The sequence below is a fragment of the Pelophylax lessonae genome (assembly GCF_965119305.1).
Source record: "Pelophylax lessonae genome assembly, chromosome: 3".
NCBI classification, from domain to species: Eukaryota; Metazoa; Chordata; class Amphibia; order Anura; family Ranidae; genus Pelophylax; species Pelophylax lessonae.
In genome coordinates this window covers 623,504,945-623,527,773 of record NC_138770.1, presented here as the reverse complement: position 1 = coordinate 623,527,773, position 22,829 = coordinate 623,504,945, and the positions used below count along the sequence as shown (strand labels likewise).

Below are 22,829 nucleotides of genomic sequence, written 5' to 3'. Positions count from 1 at the left end.
AAAAGCCTTGTTTTTGGCCACCAAAAAAAATATAAAAATTTATAAAAAAACCCTTTTTTTGGGACCCAAAAAAACAAAAAAAAAAAAAAAGCCTTGTTTTTGGCCACCAAAAAAAATATAAAAATTTATAAAAAAACCCTTTTTTTGGGACCCAAAAAAACAAAAAAAAAAAAAAAGCCTTGTTTTTGGCCACCAAAAAAAATATAAAAATTTATAAAAAAAACCCTTTTTTTGGGACCCAAAAAAACAAAAAAAAAAAAAAAGCCTTGTTTTTGGCCACCAAAAAAAATATAAAAATTTATAAAAAAACCCTTTTTTTGGGACCCAAAAAAACAAAAAAAGCCTTGTTTTTGGCAACCAAAAAAAATATAAAAATTTATAAAAAACCCTTTTTTTGGGACCCAAAAAAAAAAAAAACAAAAAAAGCCTTGTTTTTGGCAACCAAAAAAAAAATGTTTACAAAAAAGCCTTGTTGTTTTTATGGCAACGGACAAAACCACAAATGTTTACAAAAAAGCCTTGTTGTTTTTATGGCAACCGACAAAACCACAAATGTTTACAAAAAAGCCTTGTTGTTTTTATGGCAACGGACAAAACCACAAATGTTTACAAAAAAGCCTTGTTGTTTTTATGGCAACCGACAAAACCACAAATGTTTACAAAAAAGCCTTGTTGTTTTTATGGCAACGGACAAAACCACAAATGTTTACAAAAAAGCCTTGTTGTTTTTATGGCAACGGACAAAACCACAAATGTTTACAAAAAAGCCTTGTTGTTTTTATGGCAACCGACAAAACCACAAATGTTTACAAAAAAGCCTTGTTGTTTTTATGGCAACGGACAAAACCACAAATGTTTACAAAAAAGCCTTGTTGTTTTTATGTCAACGGACTAAACCAAAAATGTTTACAAAAAAGCCTTGTTGTTTTTGGTAACAAACTAAACCAAAAATGTTTACAAAAAAGCCTTGTTGTTTTTGGTAACAAACTAAACCAAAAATGTTTACAAAAAAGCCTTGTTGTTTTTGGTAACAAACTAAACCAAAAATGTTTACAAAAAAGCCTTGTTGTTTTTGGTAACAAACTAAACCAAAAATGTTTACAAATAAGCCTTGTTGTTTTTATGGCAACGGACAAAACCACAAATGTTTACAAAAAAGCCTTGTTGTTTTTATGGCAACCGACAAAACCACAAATGTTTACAAAAAAGCCTTGTTGTTTTTATGGCAACGGACAAAACCACAAATGTTTACAAAAAAGCCTTGTTGTTTTTATGTCAACGGACTAAACCAAAAATGTTTACAAAAAAGCCTTGTTGTTTTTGGTAACAAACTAAACCAAAAATGTTTACAAAAAAGCCTTGTTGTTTTTGGTAACAAACTAAACCAAAAATGTTTACAAAAAAGCCTTGTTGTTTTTGGTAACAAACTAAACCAAAAATGTTTACAAATAAGCCTTGTTGTTTTTATGGCAACCGACAAAACCACAAATGTTTACAAATAAGCCTTGTTGTTTTTATGGCAACGGAAAAAAACACAAATGTTTACAAAAAAGAATTGTTTTTGTGAAAACCTTCCAAAAAATGATGTCAAAACATAAAAAATGTTTAAAATGTTTATCTAAATTAAATTTAAGTATGTTGCTCTTTGCAACACAAATGTTACATTGGCAATTTAGTTCATTCTATTATATATTGTAATATATTTTTTGTACGCTACAGTTGGTAGACACCCACATGTGTTATTAAAACATTTATTTTATTACCCAAGTTTTCTTTTTGGTGTACACATCGAATGTCTTTTGTGTTGTATTTGTTTACTTGAGTGGTGTGGTCTGTAATTGTTAGTATGTTGGCTTTGGTTTATGTTAGCCTTGAGACTTGTTTTGAAGCTACATTTGAAGGGAGACCTTTTCTTGGGTCGTTATGTGAACATTGAGTTATCTAAATTTACATGAAATCATATGTTTGGAGATAGAGAAGCACGTGTGTATAAATGCCTACATTAACCAGGGCCATTACTTGGCCACCAACACTCCTAAAAAACCAAAGAGCAAACACAAACTAATCATTTTGCATAAAATTTTATTTCATCCCCAAAAGAAGCACTATAATAAATCATATTGTGCCACCCTCAAATTAAAAAAAAAAATGGCCCAAAAAATTGGCCAATGTAAATCATTAACAAAACTAAACCAAATTAAACAAAAAAACAAAAAATCAAGTTGGTGGTCGTGCCTGAAGCAGTGTGGTGAGCATTGTTAAGTTTCCTGCCATCAAATGGTGTGCCAAGAGTTCCATCTGGTCTGGGGTTAACTGTAGAGTTGTGCTCAAGTGGCCCATTAGGATCATATCTTCTGTCTGAGGCTGCTGATGATGCAGGGTGTTGAACGTTGGAAATGTCCCAGACAGAAGATGTTCGGCCAATAGTGTCATCTGCTCTGGGGTCAGCCTAAGCATTTGGGCAACGTGTGCCATTACCATGAGATGGGATCGTTGCTGCTCCAAGGCTATTTGATGCTGCTGGTGGTGCAAGGGTTGTGAAGATGTGTGGGGAGTGGTGGTTGATTGTTTGTTGTGGTCCACGGTGCGGGGGCAAACGACATGTCGCATTGGTGACAAAAAAGAAGAACGGCCTGGGGAGGAGTGAAGTGATAAAGGTGTGGAGGGAATGTAGTCAGGTGGAAGGGGTACTGTGGAACCAGTGCGCATTGAGGTTGTGCAGGAGGATTGCTCATTGAGGGGTGTGGGAGTCCGAACGGAGTGTGAAGTGCTAGGAGTGGCTACAGGAGGAATTGTCCCATCCCCAGCTGCCTGACAAGTGGCCAACACTGGCATTACCCTCCCACTACCACAACCTGCAGTGGCAGGTGAGTGAGATGTTTGGGAGGGCTCTGCCAATGGGGCATCTTCAGATCCAAACAGGCATTGGCGTGTGGCCAGCACCTGAGTGTCAACACTTTGCCGATCCCGTTGATGCTGGTCTGCTAAACTTACCAAGCTGTTACGCATATCCTGTTGAACCTGTAACATATCCTGGTGAACCTGTACCATTGTTGCTACAGATTCCTGTATGAGCCCGAGCAGACGTACTGCCTCAGTAGATTGCTGAGTACGCCTCCTTAACTCATTTTGGACCTGATACTCATCAAGCAGCCTCTCGGCTACATCCAGCATAGATGGACGAAGTTGGGTAGGTGACAATCCCTCTGCATCTAAGGCTACCTGAAAGCAGAAGAAATAGACCAAATCATTATCAAACATCATGACTAAATATTTCAGATTAGTTTGACAACTTAACACCCCAAGCAGAACGTTGAAAAGTTTGATGTGCTTCTAATGAGTACTTGTTCATTGTAAGATTATCCAAGCTAGCAACACTTCTGATAATGGGTACATATTATATTGGTGTGACTAATATGACAAAGGCAAAAAAGATTCAACATGAAGGTGTTCCCAATTAACCCTGGTGTGGTAGGTTGTTTATGCTTTTGGTAAATCTGTTACTACACCAATGACTTTATACATCTACGTATGTTGTCTAAAATCTTGCCATCAATCGGCTACAGGACAACCCAACCAAACGATACCCATGAATTTGGACCTGGAAAATCAAAGACGGGCCGGACTTTAAAGATCCTGGATGTTTTTGGAACATTAGTGGCACACCAAATTATAACATAATTCCCTGATGTTCAAGATAGAACTCTTGTTGTGCTGGTGCATCGTCAGAATGTCATAGCACTAATTTAACACACACAATGTAAGCCACATCTAGTCCAAAATCAATGCTACCATTGAAATGTTACATGTGCACCTTGTTCCCTTATATCACATACCACAGCACTGGATGCAGAATCGTCGCCAGCTCCTGATCCAACTCCAGCTGCAACGTCAAGAGGGGCCTGATGTTCTTTTAAAAAAAAAAAAAAAAAAACATGTTTAGTACATAACCTTAGTCAGTAATGATTATGGCCAGATTGCCCTCCTAGCTTCATGAATGAAGCATTGAGGCCAAACATTCAAAAGTGCTTTCCTGGGCTCATAGGACACTTGCTAAACCCTCCCAAAGGTTAAGAAGGCTTGGTCTGCCTACTAATGACGGCACCCATTAATGCTGTCAACTGTGTTTTGCAGGGTAAACATCTAAAAGGCAACACTCTTTCCTAAGAAAAAACATGTGTGTTAATGGGGTTAATAAGATTCAAAAAAACATTATTTGACTAGACATACCAACACCTTCCTCCAGGCCTAGCTGCACTGGGTGTGTTCCCTGCTGCGGATCTTCTGTAAAGGACATAGCAATATGAGCTATTTTGGCAAAAAAAAAACATCTACATTGTTTGGCACAGTATGATATTGGACCTACCAGGAGGAGGGTCAGCACTGATGTCAACACCTGTGAGTCCGTCTGGTTCGCCAAGCTGCATGGGCTGTGGAGGGGCTGAGATCCGTGCTACAGATGAACAAATTGCAGGTTGGGGAAAACAAAAAAAGGACAATTGGAAGGGCAAGTATCACATTCTCTTAATGTCACACATAGGATAGTAGTTAATCTTTTCCAAACAACTCACACAATTGACATCCAAGATAATATCCTACCTCGGTGCAAAGCATCCGAATCTAAGTCCTCTCTGGGAAAGATGGTATCGGGTCCTATGATGTTCAAGAAAGGTAATTGATAATCCCAGAGAGAACTTCGTGCACGTTCATCCAGCCGACCTTGACGGTCATAAAGACCCTCCGCAGCCCATGCAATTAGCTTCTTCCGAACGGACCCACAGATGTCGTTGACCTTCTTCCGCACACTGTCACGGTGGCGAGGTGCTTCACCCAGTGCATTTACAGCATCCCGGATTTCATCCCACAATCTGTTCTTCTCTGTTACTGAGTAAGACGCGGCCCTGCTCCTATGTATCGCCTGATATCTGGCCATATAGGCGTGGACCAGGGCACAGCACTGATTGTGGGTGAAACGGGGAAGCCGGGGTAATGTGGACAAGCTGACTCTGGTGGACGGACCCGCTCCAGGACTACTGTCAGAAGAGCCAGCTTGTCCACTTGGTGTGTTAACACCTCCCCCGGCTTCCTCCTCCGGGATGGGGATGGTGGACTCCCTCATGGATACAGCTGGAGCCTCCCTCACACCAGAGCCAGACGATCTGCCCACCCTGCCCCCCCTGCCCCCCCTGCCCCCCCTGGCCCCCCTGGCCCCCCTGGCCCTTCTCATCCTTCCAGTGGGTGGGGCCATGGGAGCACGAGGTGGGCAGAGAATCTGGCTGTCCAGCAGCAGCAAAGAGCCCCAAACTCCTAAATCTGAAATGACAAAAGAGAAAACAGAAAAAACAGGATTTGCAGATTGCTCTTCATATACAGTATAATTAGTGAACAGTTACAGAACACACTTACCTAATGGCACAAACAGACTTGGTCGTGGTGGTGGTGGTAGTAGTGGGCAAAGAGCAGAAGAGGCTGCAAAGAAAAGGAAAAAAAAAAACACATAAGAAAACGCATATGGGTACAAATCACACGAGGCCCTCCAAACACTTACCTAATGGCACAAACACAGTGGTGGTGGTGGTGGTGGTGGTGGCAAAGAGCAGAAGAGGCTGCAAAGAAATGTAAAAAAAAAACACATAAGAAAACTCATAGGGGTACAAATCACACGAGGCCCTCCAAACACTTACCTAATGGCACAAACACAGTGGTGGTGGTGGTGGTGGTGGTGGTGGTGGTGGTGGCAAAGAGCAGAAGAGGCTGCAAAGAAATGTACAAAAAAAACACATAAGAAAACGCATAGGGGTACAAATCACACGAGGCCCTCCAAACACTTACCTAATGGCACAAACACAGTGGTGGTGGTGGTGGTGGTGGTGGTGGTGGCAAAGAGCAGAAGAGGCTGCAAAGAAATGTAAAAAAAAAACACATAAGAAAACGCATAGGGGTACAAATCACACGAGGCCCTCCAAACACTTACCTAATGGCACAAACACAGTGGTGGTGGTGGTGGTGGTGGTGGTGGCAAAGAGCAGAAGAGGCTGCAAAGAAATGTACAAAAAAAACACATAAGAAAACGCATAGGGGTACAAATCACACGAGGCCCTCCAAACACTTACCTAATGGCACAAACACAGTGGTGGTGGTGGTGGTGGTGTAATCCTTTATAGGCAAAAGGAGGCTGCAAACATTAAACATACATGAGAAATCGCATGACCTACATACGTGCACATAATAAATTACAGTTATCAGGAAAGCAAAAATGGTGTCTTTGGAAGCTGGGAAGGTAAGGGGGCAGGTTTAGATGCCAAATCTAGACTGCACACCTTTAACAAACATGAGAAAACACATGTCCAAACCACATGCACATGGGGCCAACTGCCAATGATTAAAAGACACTTGAGGGGTTCCCAAGCTATTGTGGGTTGGAGGGGATTCACCATAGACAACTTAAGCACACCCAAGATAAGTACAAATTGTCTCCTTCCTTTTTTTTGGGAGAGAGAGATACAATTGTCTTACCTCCAGATAATGTAGGTTGTGGGTCACAGGGTCTTGCTAGCACATAAGAAACATCGATCTATAACATCCAGCAGCCATATTGGCCATGTGCTCCTTTTATAGCTGGCTCACAGGTGTGATAATTAGCGGCCGTTTCTATATATATCTGCGCATTCGCGAATTTGCGCGTTCAAAATGGAGGACGATATCCCAGACGCATTAGATGGTGCAATGCTGGCATTTATTGGTGCCTTGTTTGAGGAGGCCCTGGCACAGGAGGCAGCAGAAGGTGGGGAAGCTGCAGCAGCAGCACCTCCAGCAGCAGCACCTCCAGTCCGTGTGCCCTTACCTCGCCAGCCACGCATTTTTGCTCCAAGGATCTATTTGGACAAGCTGCGGGATTCTGATGTCAGGAGGAAGTTCCGGCTCGAGCGAGGAACTATTCTACACCTCTACCAGCTCATAGCAGAGAAAATTGACCCGGACACACAGCGCGGCCATGCGGTGCCCGGCATGGCCAGATTGCTGGCCACTTTGTATATTTTAGGGCGTGGCAGCTTCCAAGCCACTTCGGGAAGTATCATGGGCATTAGCCAGCCCACAGTTTCAAGGGTGTTCATGTTGGTCATTAATGCCATAGTGGATATAGTGCCCAATTTTATCCACTGGCCACAGAATGAAAATGAGTGGAATGAAGTCAAGTTGGGTTTCTACCGGCGGGCACACATGCCGCAAATCCTAGGGGCAATCGATGGCACCCACATAGCCATTAGGCCCCCAAGGAGCCACGAAAGTGAATACCGGAACCGCAAGCAGTACCACTCTGTGAACGTCCAATTAGTGTGTGACGCCAAACAGCGCATCATGAGTGTCAACACTGGTCACCCAGGGTCGTGCCATGATTCCAGTATGTTAAGAACAAGTACTCTGTACGAGGTGTTTGAAAGTGGACAAATGCCCGAAGGGTGGCTTATTGGTAAAGTATTTTGTCTTAACAACATAAACTGTAAGATTACATAGACATAGGAATAAGCTACATCGGTGTACACCCTGATTTAAGCAAAGCCTACCTAAAATGGATGTGTTATTAGTTGTCAGGCTGTTCACACACAACCAGATCAGCAGCTTAGCAGCTCACAAAAGAAAGATTTGCAAAGTTGTCTTTGAGTCCAATGAAGGTGGTTAACCAATGTGTAAATGGTGTCCTCTAGCCACCCAAAGAAAACCTACAAATGATTCCAATGGTATTGCCATATCCCCAAAGTACTTTGCATAAGTGAGTCAATATTGGTTTCCTCACTCTAGTTGCAGATATATTCCAGAAGTAAGACCTAGGCTAATGTAATAGGAACAAAATAGGGGCCAAGTTGGAACTTGCAAGAGAAACCCACCACTTTGTGTGTCCTTTTTCCCATTTGTATTAGTGATTTAGGCAGTTAGACAGAGTTGAGATGTTTCATATGATTTTTTGCAAACAGACGAGCAGGTTGTTTAGTAAAATGCCTAATTGTCTCCCATTTTGAGGAGTCATCTAAAGTCACATGATAGGAAGAACTAATGTATATTTTTCTTATTTTTCAGGGGATGCTGGTTACCCGCAGCTGACGTGGCTGATGGCTCCAATCAGGTACCCCCAGGGCCCAGCAGAGAGGAATTACAACAGGGCCTTGCGGAGAAGCCGGAGTATCATTGAGTTGACCATAGGTCTTCTCAAGTCCCGGTTTCTCTGCTTGGCCCGGCCTGGGGGTGAACTCCTGTACTCTCCTACAAAGGCTTCCAAGATCATCCTGGCGTGCTGCGTGTTGCACAACATGTGCGTTGCCCGGGATGATTCTTGGGAGCTGACGGAGGAGAGGGAGCCAGAGGTCCGTCAGCCGGCGGCCCCCAGGCGGCGGAGCACCGCTGCCGGTATGGCCACCCGGAATACCCTGGTTGCTAGCCACTTTACATGTAAGTACTGTAACCGGTCAAGATAGGGCATGTGTATTAATTAGCTAGTTAGCAGAGGTGCCACTCACAGGGAGACAGAGGGTGATTATCATCTGCCAATGACACTTGCCATTGTAGATAAAGTGTAGTCAACATTGGTAAAATTGTGTTACTTGAGCAAAAACATGCACCTCTAACCATAAACATGTTGGTATTGTGAATAGTGTAAAGGGCTGAGAAGAGCTGGCAGGTGTTTATTTGTGTCTATGCCACCTGTGTAGTTATTGATAACATGAACGGCTGCTTGGTATCTTATGGTGTTGTAATTTTCCAGAACATCAACATCTTGGAATCATGGCACGTACCATGGGAAGCCTGTGGTGATGGGCTGTCTGGCGTCACAGGTGTGTATTCAAATGTTTACATTAATGATTTCTGGTTTGTGTAAGTTGGCATAAAATGTGTTATTTCACTCGTGATGTCGAAATTAAATGAAGTTCAGAATGAAGCAAACAGGCATTAAGATGTGATTTTCATTATGAAATGTCTTATCCTTTGTTTTATTTTTCCAGGAGTGGTACTGCTTGCGGGTGTAGGTGGTAGAAACCCACCTTGATGGACTCCACTCATTTTCTTTTGTGGTCAGTGGATATTTGGTAAGGCACATGGCCAATGACCAACATGAACACCCTGGAACTTCGAAAGTGGCTTGGAAGCTGCCCAGCAACCTTGCCATGCCTGTCCCCTATGAGCTGGTAGAGGTGCAGAATGGATTCTGAACTCTGCCGGAAGTTGTGGAAGACATCAGAATCCCGTAGCCATGGAGCAAAGATCGTGGTCTGGCGCTGTAAAGGCACACGGACTGGAGAGTGACAATATTCTTTTGCTGCATCCCTCCTTCTGCTGTCATTCTCAAATAAATAAATACATTAGAATTGAACATGTGTTTTTTTGTTTTGTGTGGGTGCCTACAGACAAAAGGGCCATCCACACTGTAAGATTTAGAGAAGACTTTATCCTTCCGATTGACATTTTCTATGTAGTGCAAGGGCCTGCCTGATTGCATCCAAATTGAAAGTGTTGAGGTTTGAGCTTCTATTATATGGTTTGGTTAAGTCTACAGGAAAAAGTCTAGACAAATTGTTAGTGTATGGCCCATTAAGCTGCCAAGGCCGGAGTTTTGCACTTTGCATGCTGCTTGTACTGGTGATGTGAGGGGTTGTAATGTAGAGTAGGGATGTGACAGTGTTGTGTTGAGGTGTGAGGCAAATGTAGTGTTGGACTATGAGGGCCTGTGTTGTTGAAATATGGAGAGAGTCCAATATCAGACACCTATGTTTATTGGTCAAGAAATTGTAAGAACCATGGTAAATATGTAAAGAATTGCATCTCGATAAAACTAGGACCACACTCATAAAATCAAAATTGTGTTGTTTCCATTGATGTGCTTGAAATTTGGGTAGGACACCCCCCTCCCCCCCCAAATTCAAGATAGTTTAAAAAAACTGTTAAAAAAAAAGAGAGTGAAAAGAGATCCCAAGTGTAGTGATGTGATTTGAACCCATGACGTTGTGAACTGCAGTGAAGTTGCAAAGCACTTAGCTATTGTGCAGAATAAAGCTGTATGGTGGAAAAAATGGAGTGTGTTAAGGCTAAAAAGCACATATAGCTAAAGAACTAAACATTGTATGGAATGTGGGAAGAAGACCATGGTAAAATTGTGAGGTTTCATCTTGCCCTGAAGTAGGGTAGGGGTTTGGTCACTTGCCTTTGGTACTTTCCTTCATAAGATCGATTCGACACACAGACAAGATCAAAAAAACACTTAAAATGGTGTAAGCTTGCAAGCGCTTCTGAGTGTAACATTATTTAGCAATATATATGATGTAATCCGTTACATTTTAGCAATATAAACAAAAAAAGAAAATAAAAAAAGTAGGTGGAGATGGTAAGCCTCGAACCTACAGCAGAGGGAGATGAATTACAGACATGTGATGTGTGCACTAATCCACTAGCCCACATCGCTATGTGAAACTGCTATAAGCACGAAGACATAAGTTTGCGAATTGGCGAAGCCGCGATCGTAAGTGAATCCCGCTGACGGCGGAATTCATTATTGCTGTTTTACTCGCCAATTCGCCGCAGCGCCAGTTAATTGATTTGAACGCGGCGAAACTGAAACACGTCATAGATGTTTGAAGCTGCAGTTTCTTTAAATCCGGCCCCGCATGTCCACAGGAAAGACACGTCTCTTCTGCAATAAAGCAAACTCACCTGCCTGTTGGCAATCTGCACACTGAGCTGCAAAAACACACACATGCTGGAATAAATAAACTCCTGTGTGCATGTGCAGGAGGCACGTGATTCAAGCACAGCCAATCAAAAAATGGCGAAGCGATGGCCAGGGAGACGGCCAGGTGAAGATGTTGGTGCTCACAAGGAGAGATGAGTTTAGTTCCCCTTCAGCTAGAGAGAGGCAGTCCAAATGAGCTTTACCCCTCATTAGATAACCCAGAATGCTTTGCAAACACTGTATCATAAAGGCATATCATATTCAGTGTTTACTAATGTAATTACAAGATCATAAAAAATTGTATTCACTGGTAAAAAACAATTAAAACATAACTTAACACAAGAATAAAAGGGTAATATATTGCAGTGTACCGGTCCTTAGACGCAGTGGCTGCAATAGCTTTTGTTTTTTCAGACTAAGAATATTTTCAGCAAGTACAGAAAATACCCGTTGATCCTGCGAGGAATAAAGTATCCTTGTCACTTCCTCTGAGCTGACCTAGAAGCATGTTTTCTTTCTTCTGTAAACTACTGATCTCCCCATCCCCCATGTAATTTTGTTAAATAAAGGCAGCCCTGTTTGTAGTACAGCCTGGATGACAACCATGGCCTCCTCCATAGATGCAGTGGAGGAGTGAGCAGGGACCCAGGGACAGAAAGTGTTCTCATTTCCAGGATTGCCAGGGGAAAAAGATTAAAAAGGAAACTAATGCAACTACTACATCTAAGGACTGTTCAATGCATTATAGTAAATTTTTATTTTCGGGGTTGGATATGCATTGTGCAAAATTGACCCCAAACCATTACAATTTCCCTTTTAAAAGGGAAAAATTAAATTTTCTTGCCTATCTCTGTCAATCTTCTTCTATATCCACTCAATCGTGCTCTGAGGACAATTGGGGTGGGTGCCTCCGGCAGCAATCATGGAGGCACGTTGGGGGACTATATCAGACACTCTGCTCTCAGTGCATCTTCAGCTCTGTGTAATTTTAGCCCCCGGGCCTCGCAGTATCATTGGTTGTTCTGGTGTATGCGGCTGCCAGTGCTGGAGAGGAAGTAAAGTTGGCAAAATGGCTCCCTGAGCTGCCACCTTCCCCTGGTATAGCCCTGTAAATAGCACCCATCCTTATTATCATTATTTTTTAAATTTGTTTTCTGTCTTTTGTACTTAGATCGGCTTAGATTTTACTCCTTGGCTTACTCCAACTGATAAAGAGAGAGAAGAGCAGCTCAAAGTTTTAAAGCTACAACTGGATTTCGCAAAAAGATTGGATCTTCCTGTGTCAGTATGGAATTCTAAAATATGCCTTAACCACTTAAGCCCCGGAAGATTTTACCCCCTTCCTGACCAGGGCCTATTTTGCGATTCGGCACTGCGTGACTTTAACAGACAATTGCGCGGTCGTGCAACGCTGTACCCAAATGAAATTGACGTCCTTTTTTTCCCAAAAACCGAGCTTTCTTTTGGTGGTATTTGATCACCTGTGCGATTTTTTTTTTTTTTTTTTTTTTTTTGATCATGCGCTATAAACAAAAAAAGAGCAACAATTTTGCAAAAATAACAAGATTTTTCACTTTTTTTTTTATATGAAATTCCCCAAAAAAATGTAAAAATCAAAATGTTTTAACCTTTAAAGGCCAATTTGTTTTCTGCTACATATGTTTGGTAAAAAGAATCGCAATAAGTGTTTTTTGATTGGTTTGCGCAAAAGTTATTGTTATTGTTAGTTACTAACTAAGGGAAAGATTTTTGTCATTTTTATTTTTTTTAACGAGTAATGGTGGAGATCTGCGATTTTTTTTTTTTTTTTTTTTTTGCAGGACTGCGGCGGACAGATCGGAGCCTTGACTGACATTTTTGACACTTTTGGGAGTACCAGTGACATTACTACAGTAATCAGTGCTAAAAATATGCACTGTTACTGTAAAAATGACTGGGTTAACTTTATTGGAGAAGGAGGGGTTAAGTGTGTCCCTAGGGGCGTGTTTCTAACTGTGAAGGGATGTGGTTGATTGTGTAACAACAGAGATATACGATCCTACATAGCAGGACCGTATGATCTCTGTTCTTACACAGGGGAGAATGACAGGCGGCTTTGTTTACATTAGCCGCCTGCCTTTCTCCCTCTCCACCCGATGATCGCGAGTGACAGGCGGACAACGGGTCCGCCGGTCACACGCACGGGGGAGTCCGCGAACGAGTGGGGGCGCTCGCCCCCTAGAGCCTCAGGCTAGTGACGTACCCCTACGTCACTTTGCCTGTGAGGGGCTGACTGCCGCCGTATATAGTTGTGCGGCAGTCGGCAAGAGGTTAAAGTGGTTCTAAAGGCTGAAGGTTTTTTTGCCTCAAAGGGATTGTAAAGGCAGAAGGTTCTTTTTTAACTTAATGCATTCTAACCCCCCCCCCCCCCCCCTCTATCCAGCGATGTCTCAGCCTCCTGGGACTCCCCTTGTCATTTGGACAGCAGTATTGTCAGTCTGGGGGGGGGGAGGGGAGTGTTAGCTGTACTAGCAGATTTAGATACACAAACAAACTGAAGCCAAAACCAGCTCACGTTGCAGTTACACAAGTAGTTACTGTACAGCAAACTTTTTTTATCTCTTGGGATAAAGATTTTACATAAATTAATATCAGTTGATTAATGTAAATATCCCTGTCAGTGGTAAAACGGTTTGTTTCAATGCAGTAACTGATACATTTTGCAGCCTGTTATGCTGCAAAACAACAGACTTACTGGCTGGATCACCAGTTCAAAATAAAGGAAATAAAACCTAAAAAAGAAAACCAATGCAATTTCATCTACGAATTGATAAGGTGCAATAAAATGTTTTCTTTTGGGTTTAACACCACTTTAACATTTTGGTTTTGACAGAAATGTCCATTCTCGCTCAGCTGGAAGACAAACAATAGCGTTTCTGAAAGAACAAGGTAAGATTTACAGATTACTAGTTATACCAGTCATATTGTATTTTTATATTTTATTTTTATAAAGACACAGCTCAATAAAGCAATATGAAATGAAAGATGGGGAGGGAGAAGGTGAAAGTTCATAGTGATATGTTTGTGTATACTTTCCAGGTATTGAGAAAGCTTTGCTACACAATTTTGCTGGCCGCCCTTCAGCTGCCTTGGAGGGTGTGAAGGCTGGGTACTTCTTCTCCTTTCCCCCTGCAGTTACGAAAAATAATCAGGTAAGATATTCAGGGAATATCAGGTAAGCACAGCTCTGGCATCAAACCATTCATCTACTTCAGCCAAGAATAGTATAGGATTTCCAAATCCGAAACAGCTGCATAGCCCTGTGTGACCTGCACCTATAATGCTGCCTGACACAGGTGATCAGAAGTCTCTCAGCCTATAGAAATAGCATTACGTGGCCCTAATTCCTGCTATGGACACAGTGTTAAGGGTCTAAATGTGTATGAGGACCTACTTGACTGGATATGCACTGACTGGATCATTTATGGAAGACTCTTGCACTTCATGCAAATAATAAACCTTATCCGTACTATAGTGCTACTTCAAATACAACAAAAATTATGTCTATATTTTAATAACAACAGGCTGCTGTTATAAATGATCGAGAATAATAGAAACTTTAATATATATATATGAATATTGACCAATATCCCCAAGCATAAGCCCAGTGCCCAATACACTAATAGAAATTAATCATCCAATCAGTACAATAAACAGTGTGATAAACTATCAATATCCAAGTAAGATATATAAACTGAAACTCCTACTTTGTAACATAAGGCCCCTTTCACACGATCAGACCGATCGGCTCCGCCTGTCCGTTTTTAAAGTAGATCTGATCAAGTCTCCCATTGACCTCTATGGGAAGACAGATGTCAGAGGACATGCATCCGATCCAACACAATCGACTGAAAACAGGTGTATGGTAATACGTTCGCCAATCTTCAAGCGGGTCGGATCGGGTGACAATCAAATAGAAACGGACATGCAGTCAGTTTCCATCAGATCGCCCTATAGAGGAGAACAGGCTCTGTCCTTGTCTACTCTGCATAGCGGAGCGGACAGGACCTGCCATCCGCCTGCTCAACGGGAATCAGTGGGGAGATCCCCTGCTGAGCAGGCGGACTCCGCTCGGACGTATCCGCCCTGTGTGAAAGGGGCCTAATTGTCCATATTTAAACACCAAGCAAAAGTTTATAAACAGTGTGGGGATTTGTTGACCTTGGCATGAACCCCTTGTGATATCTTCTACATCTAAACTTGGTGCCCCTACCCAAGCTGTTACAAAACGTAATTTGCTGAATGTTGCCGGGCATGTATCCCTGACCTATGGAAGGTCACTACCTCGCCCACCGTAAAACATAATATTAGGACAATGGAAAGCTTGACAGTGTCTTTCTGTGGAAGAGAGGGTCAGTTTAGAGATACCTGGTTGCCATGGACAGCTTTTACTTGAAAGTCTCAATATACCGATGATTTCTTCATTTAGTTCAATAGAACCCAAAGCATGGCGGTGCGCTGTGACCTTCCGTTGCCTCTCTTGGGGAGGGGAGATGTGTGCAGATGGAGCGGAGTTCTCTGCCCCTCCCATCCCTTTATTCCACCCCCTGTGACTCTAATTTTCCCCAACCCCCCCCCCCGTTTTATCTCCCCCCCCTCTTTTTACCCCCTCTTTTTTTTCCCTCTTTCCCCTTTTTGGTCCTCTCTTCTTGCTTGGCCCCTTAGAGGGTCAAGAGAGGGCCCTTCCTGTTTTTGTTGAACTAGGGAAAATAACTCATTGAGTGATGTAGTTTGTGTTTATTGTTAGATTTTAGGGGGTACAATAACAAAAAATGTATTGTGGTACCTGATCCAGATGCTTCCGGTTGTTATTTTTGCCTTTTACTATTGGGCTTGTACAAGCTGCCAGGTCTATCTGAAGTATTCTGTTATCTGTTGCCCAGAAGTCTATCTCTTTTACTTGGAATGTCTGGTCTTACATAATTACTGTGTTGTAACATAAAAAATATATGTCTGGAGTATCGTTGTTGGTACCTGTATTGTAATTGCACAATGTACTAAAAAAAAAAAAAATGTCCAAATCACATTCAAAGAAAGAAGTGTAAGAATAAATTAGTGCCACCACATCCTAATGTGAAACAAAGTGTCCTCCTGTGGTTTCCAGGGCGTGGGAATGCTATTAGGATAAATGTTACCCCCCAAGCATCTCCTAAACCGCATGGCGTTTTTGGTGTGAGAAGGCGTGCGATTACACGCCTTCCTGGAGTCCGCAGTAATGTGAACCAAGCCTTACTGTGCACATTGCTCTTTTGTCATATTATGGTATAGAAGCCTGCTTGAGATGCGATCTGATTAATATGTCCAGCCTTGATGCTCCTCTCAGTTTCTATTAGATGCCATGATTAATAAAAGCTACAATTGTTTTATACTTCATTGTTTCTCCAGAGAGAGAAGCTAATAAGACAGATCCCAATGGAGAATATCTGCTTAGAGACAGATTCACCGGCACTTGGACCAAACAGAGAGGTAAGAATAAACAGACAGCATGATAAGTAAGAGACAACATGGCCCATCAAGTATGTACACAAATGTCAAATAAAGTTATGGCTAAAATATATTGACCCAAAGCCTATATGTATCTCACTTGAAGTGAATATACATTTTTAAAGGTTCTTATACTGTTAGGGCTACAAGATTGTGGAATTCTCTACCACAAGAGGTGGTTTCTGCGTCTAGTATGGTGGCTTTCAAAAGAATATTAGACGTACATCTCAAGGATCAGAACATTCAGGGGTATGTGAGATGATTACTGCCACACACACCTACACAGGTTGAACTGGATGGACTGTTGCCTTTATTCAACCTCACCTACTATGTAACTATGTAACTATAAGTCTTTATTTCTTTTACATTTAAAGTGGTTGTAAAGGCACAAGGTTTTTTATCTAAATGCATCCTATGCATGAAGGTAAAAAACCTTCAGTGTGTAGCAGCCCCCTAATACTTACCTGAGACCCCTCTCGATCCAGCGATGGGCACAAGACCCTTGGCTCTCTGGGGACTTGCACCCCTGATTGGCTTTTGCTGTCAATCACAGCCAGCGAGCCAGTCAGGAGATGGAGGGGGCGGGCCAAGCCAGGGCTCTGTGTGTGAATGGACACATAGAGCCTCAGCTCAGCAGCACGCCTCCTTGGGTTAAACACCGCTTCACGCCAGCGTTCCTCCAACCCGGAAGTTGTTACGGTCTCACGCTCCCGACGCAGGTTTCGTGCGTCGAGATCCCCTGATGACGGGCTGACGAAACGTGCGTCAGGAGCGTGAGACCGTAACTACTTCCGGGTTGGAGGAACGCTGGCGTGAAGCGGTGTTTAACATCCAGCTACTGTGATTTTACATGAATGTACAAAGCGAAAGTTTCTTGGAATTGTAGTAAGTGCATTACCTTTATTAAAAGCTAAATGATTTCAACGTACTGCACCATGAGAGCTTTTCTTGCTTTTACATATGTCCATATTGAGATCCTGTATTTGTTCTGAAATGCTTACCCCGGGATTGATGGGATTTGGAGCTGAGGATCGTTTATTTTTTGGATCAATATGCCTATGTGACCCCCTATAATCAAGGGGTCATAAACTTCTGGTAAGAAGTACCTTGTAAGAACACTGGGTAAAAGTGTGGAGGTGGAGGCTCTATAACACTTCTATCAAGTCTATGCTTTTATCATAATTATTGTCGTTGATTGTCTGGACTTTTTATTGATATCAAGCAATTTCAGAGACTTTTAAACTCCTTTTATATTCATATTGATATTTAAATTTGCACTAACACCTTATTGATTTATGTCACATGTTGAGCGCAATATACTCACCTTTTAAAATTAAATGTGTGCTTAACCAGTGTTTATTTGTGCTGCTTTCACTAAGGGATGGATTTTACTCCCTGTTTTGCATGGAAAGAAAATCTATCCAACCCTGCTGTCCAGCCTCTCTTCTTTACAATCAGCGGGTGCTAGCGGACATCCATTGGCCAGCACCCGCTGATCAGCTTCTGCTGTGGCTAATCAGAGGAAGTCTGCACACCCCTATCTGGAAGTGCAGAATCGCGTATATATACACTATATTACTAAAAGTGTTGGGGCGCCTTCCTTTACCCGCACATTTAATGGCTTCCCTGTCTTAGTCCGTAGGATTTCAATATTGAGTTGGCCCACTCTTTGCAGCTATAACAGCTTCAACTCTTCTGGGAAGGCTGTCACATAGACACACTCATAAACCTTGTGCACAGCCTTCTCAGAAAATGTAAAGCTGTTATAGCTGCAAAGGGTGTGCCAACCTAGTATTGAACCCTACGGACTAAAACTGGGATGCCATTAAAGTTCATGTGCCGGTTAAGGCAGGCGTCCCAATACTTTTTGTAATATAATGTATATGTGATTCTACACAGAACAGCTGCCCTGTAGCAGTAAATCTACTATAGGGCGGTCATTAAGTGGTGTAACAGAGAAATCAAAGACACAGACAATGATAAAAACATGAAAGAGATTGAAATCCTTCCACACACTATCCAAAACTAAAAAATGCGAGCATCGAATGTGCCAGCCTAACTGATGTTCCCAGAATACTTTGCTAACAGCAGCCAAGCATTGACTGAATGAAAAGCAGAAGTCTTGGGTAGGTAGATCATTTTCTGTATGGTTTTCAAGTATTAGAGTTTGCTTTTCACCGTAACCGTAAACTGCACACAAACCTGGAGTAGGTGGGCACTGGTGCTCTGAATCACCCATTCCTTTCTGTAGAAGTAGATCTTGTATTATCCTAGAAGTTCAGCTTTAGGATGTCTTGTACACTGAGTTCCTGACATATATAAAGAAGCCAGTCAACATTAGTCCAGACTTGCATATCAATTTTATTAGGATCTGACTTTTAATCACTGTATGTTATGACTGAAGTCCCATAGATCACACTGTTCTTTGTGTTTTCTTCAGGAAAGAAATGTCCCATGGAATATTCACATCCCCTGTAAATATATTGCTCAAGTGAAAGGTCTATCTCCAGAGGCAGTTTGCGAGGCCACAGCACATAACGCCCTGCGGCTCTTCCATAAAATGAATTACAAGTTGAATAAATAAACTTTCATCAATTCTCAGTCCTCATATTTATTTGTAACGTCTAGGTCAGCCTTTTTCAACTAGGGGAGGTTGCCAGGGGTTCCTTGAGTAATGAGCAATTCCTGCCTCTCAAATACTGTAAGTGATCACTATCAAAAATGATCATTTTAGCTATCTGTAAATGCCGGTTCACATTTATGCGATGCGGGAACGCTGCGAATATACAGCGTGTTCCCGCATCGCATCCGCACCCCTGGCAGTTCACACTGCCATATGCGATATGCTGGGGGTGTCAATTCAAAGTTAATGACATCCCCAGATCAGATCGCATATCACAGTGCGATCTGAAAGTTCACACAGAATCGGATCGCACTAGTGTGAACCACCATGCGATCCGATTCTGCTGCGAACCAAAAAAAACGGGTCCTGTGTGTGTGTTTCAGTGCGATTGCGGTGCAAATTCAGTCATATAAACTGTATGGCTGAATTTGCACCGCACAGACATCGCATGTAATTTTAGGAGCAGTGCGCTTCGAATAACATGCGATCTCTGTGATTGCACAAATGTGAACTGCCACTTAGGGGAGGGCGGGGGGGGGGGGATTTATTTCCAATGACCACAAAAAGGTTGAGAAAGGCTGTTCTAGGTAAAGGCTCTTTAGAAGCTTTGTACTGCACCTTATACCCTGCAATTTGAAGGGAACAAATCTTTATACTTGTTTCTCCAAATACTTTCTTTAGTTTTAAAAGAATTGAGGTAGTTGTAAAAAAAAAAAAAAACATTACCACTTGCTGACTACCAGCAGTACATTTACTGCTGGTGGGCAGCTCCCCCAGGCACCGTGGTGCGCTCCACAACTACAGCTGATTGCGGTGCTTGGTATCAGGCCACTGTGAACAGTTCAGATACCATATGAAATCCATTTATGACATCATTGTTTACTATTGTGCGTGATCTGTGATTGGTCACCAGTGATCACATGGTACCTTGGCCCAGGGCCAGATTAACGTAGGGGCTATTGGAGCTGCAGCTCCAGGCCCCTACCTTAATATAGGCCCCGGGTTGGCCATATTCACTGTTACCGCTCTTCTGTCACTTGTAAACACAGAAGTCTGGCTTCTATGCTCGCTTCCCCAGGCAGCTCCCTCAGAACCTCCCCACACAGCATGAAGGCCGGACAAGGAGGGACAGTTGCCGATGCATGGATGTGTTTATGGGCTTCAGAGACAGCATCCCATGTTGAATTAGGCATGCATGGCTGCACCCTTCCTCCTCTGGGTGCATGCCAAGGCACGGCCCTTAAGGCCCTTCAAAATCCTCAGCACCAAGCCCATGATGCTCTTAATCCGGCCCTGCCTTGGCCAATCCCAGCACTCTGTACCTTTTGATAGCTGTGAATGAAAGTTCAAATGATTGCTGTTACAGTGATCATTCCAGTAACAATCAAAGTATTAAAAAAAAATCCCTGATCACCTCTCAGTGTCAGTGTCACTGAACTACTCTGATGAAAGTATGTTAACCTCTTAGCACCAAGAGTACGCAAATATGCGGCCTCTTAGTGGGTGAGCCTTGACGCCAGCCTGCATATTTGCATACCAAATTGTAAACAAACGTATTCCGAGAAGGTGCCCCAAGTGTGCTTCTAGCATAGTTACAGGCGCCTAAAGGAAAGCTCCTGATCGCTAGCTGTGGTTGTGAGCTTTCCCACCATGTGACCGCTGTGACAGCTAATCACAGCGGTCACATCATCATAAACCCCACCTCCCGGCATCAGAAACCCCTTGAAGGGCGGGGAGGCGCCGGCGTTAAGGTGTTAGAAAATATCTTAAGAACATTTTAAAAATGTGATTAAAAGTTATTGCATTTTTTTTTTTTTTTTTTGACATACTGTCTTCAAACAGTTCCCTGATCACCTGCACACCAGTGATGATTCTGTACTGCACCGGTGACAATGGGGTTGATTTACTAAAGGCAAATCCACTGTGCACTAAGTGCAGTCACTGTAGATCTAAGGGAAAGATCTGAAATGGGGTGAAACTCTGCTAATTTGTATCATCCAATCATGTTCAAGCAAAAATGCTGTTTTTTATTTCCCTTGCATGTCCCTGTTGGATCTACAGCGACTGTACTTCCAAGTGCACTTGTAGTGCACAGTGGATTTGCCTTTAGTAAATAACCCCTTTCTCTATCGCTCATTGACAGACGTAGTCTTCTTGATTCTCAAGAGCTGGGTTATGTTGTCTCCGCAGGAGTAGGACTAGGCAGAAAGACAAAACGTTCTGGCTCCACCTTAGGGGCAGTCCCTGAGGGTATATCCTCCCTCTCTCTGCTACAGGGAATCAGTTTTTTTCTGTCTAGTCAGGAGTAAGGACCTAAGTTCCTTGCTGGGATCTTTTGGTCCTGGCAAGACTTTTTTTCTTTAAGAAAAAGACATTTTTTAGGTAGTTTTCTCCAGTGTTTTTTCCTGTGAGATCTTCAAGCAAAAATGCCGGACTGGGCGACACTTGTGGTCACCCCAGCCGGCCTACGAGCACGCGCAGACCATGGCATTGCGCTTGGTCGGCCGCGACATATTCAAGTAAGTATGCGGGGCCGGGCGACGGGCTGGATGTTGAGATCCAGTGGTCACCCCGGTTTCTGCCTACGAGCGCGTGCAGACCAGAGCTCCGGCGATGGGTCGGCCGCGACGGAGTCCCAGTGGAGGGACTGACTTTGCGAGTTAAAAGTCTCGCTTGGACGCCAGGTACCAGAGAGTCGAGGCGTCCACAAACCCCCACCCCGGTGGAGAGGGTATTGTGAAGAGAGGGTGCCTGTCGGTTCGGTATGGTGAGTAAACGTTCCCTTTTTTCCTCATTATGAGGCAGTATATATTATGGGCCCCTCCATATATGGTCAGTATATATCTGATACTTACAAGTCCCCCTTGTAATACAGCATGTGTTTGTGGGAAGTGGACTTGGTTTAAGAGCTAACACTCTACCCAGCAGACTGTAACATTACAGCAGACATAGGAGGTATAATCCTACCTTATGTGCAGTGTATCTCTGCAGATCCATATGTCACCTCTTAGCAGAGTGCAGGTGGATGTGCTGGGAAGACGATATCGGCGGTCCGCCGCCATTTTGCCGTAGACCGAATGCATGTATGTCCTCAGGTCACGCCGGCCGCCATGTTTTTGGAGTCTTATGTCTCTTCTATGGGGGCGGCCATGTTTTGTGAGCCCAGCTACCTCGTGGAGAGCTGGGAAACGCCGGAAGGCGTACACAGGGGGCGGAGCCACGTCCTTCTACCCGGGAAAAAGCAACAGCTCCTTCCAGTCTGTAAAGACAGACGCTGACTGCAGTTGGTTGGAAACTTCACTGCATCGGTTGGTGAGCCTTGGGGGTCCCTCTCTCTCTCTGTGGGATCGAGAAGCAGGTACTCTGAGGGGCGCTATTGCGCTAGGGGGAGACACATAAAAAAAAAAAAAAAAAAATTAAAAAAAAAAAAAAAAATAAAATTTTTTGTGTGTTTTCTGGCAAAGGTGTCCTGAATTATCAGGGACCCTGCCACTCATGTATCTCCTCCGGATCCCCTCGAGGGGTCTGCAGGATCCTCCAGCACCCCACTCACGATGAAATCATTGTCCGCTATTATGGAAGCTTGTGTCCCGGGTGGAAGTGGCTTGTCAGGGACAGGGCGCAAGTAAGCGACCCCCGCCTAAACCCCTTATTATCTGAAACCTCGGATTCAGACTCTGAGCCTATTTCTGCAGTTGCAGGTACTTCATCTGGTATTGGTGTCTCGTGTACTGTCTTTTCAGACAGTGAGGAGGATGTTTCGGCATCAGCCATAGCCAGAGAGGAAGCGTTGGTAAACGCACTCATGGTATCTGTTCAAGAGACCTTAAGATTACAGGGTATTCCGTCAGATATAGCTGAAACTGAGATCCCTTTTGGGTCTAAAAACGCATCTAGTGGCGAAGGTTTTTCCATTGCCCAAATGTTTTGGCAATCCAATCAAAGAAGAATGGAGTCTGCCAAAAC

At 43.1% G+C, this 22,829-nt stretch overlaps 1 protein-coding gene across 3 annotated transcripts in view; it reads left to right on the top strand.

Annotated features, from left to right (window-relative positions):
- LOC309551063 (putative deoxyribonuclease tatdn3-A) overlaps positions 1 to 18,835 on the top strand; it is a 48,724-nt gene extending 29,889 nt beyond the window's left edge. For 2 of the 3 annotated variants that reach the window (XM_082251506.1, XM_082251505.1), the window contains 5 exons: positions 11,889 to 11,998; positions 13,590 to 13,645; positions 13,796 to 13,908; positions 16,142 to 16,222; positions 18,681 to 18,835. In XM_082251506.1, coding sequence (XP_082107632.1) covers positions 11,889 to 11,998; positions 13,590 to 13,645; positions 13,796 to 13,908; positions 16,142 to 16,222; positions 18,681 to 18,824 — 504 coding nt within the window. In that variant the 3' untranslated portion in view covers positions 18,825 to 18,835. The remainder of the gene's footprint in view (positions 1 to 11,888; positions 11,999 to 13,589; positions 13,646 to 13,795; positions 13,909 to 16,141; positions 16,223 to 18,680) is intronic. The other variant, XM_082251507.1, reaches the window with a different exon arrangement.
- Positions 18,836 to 22,829: the final 3,994 nt, after the last annotated feature.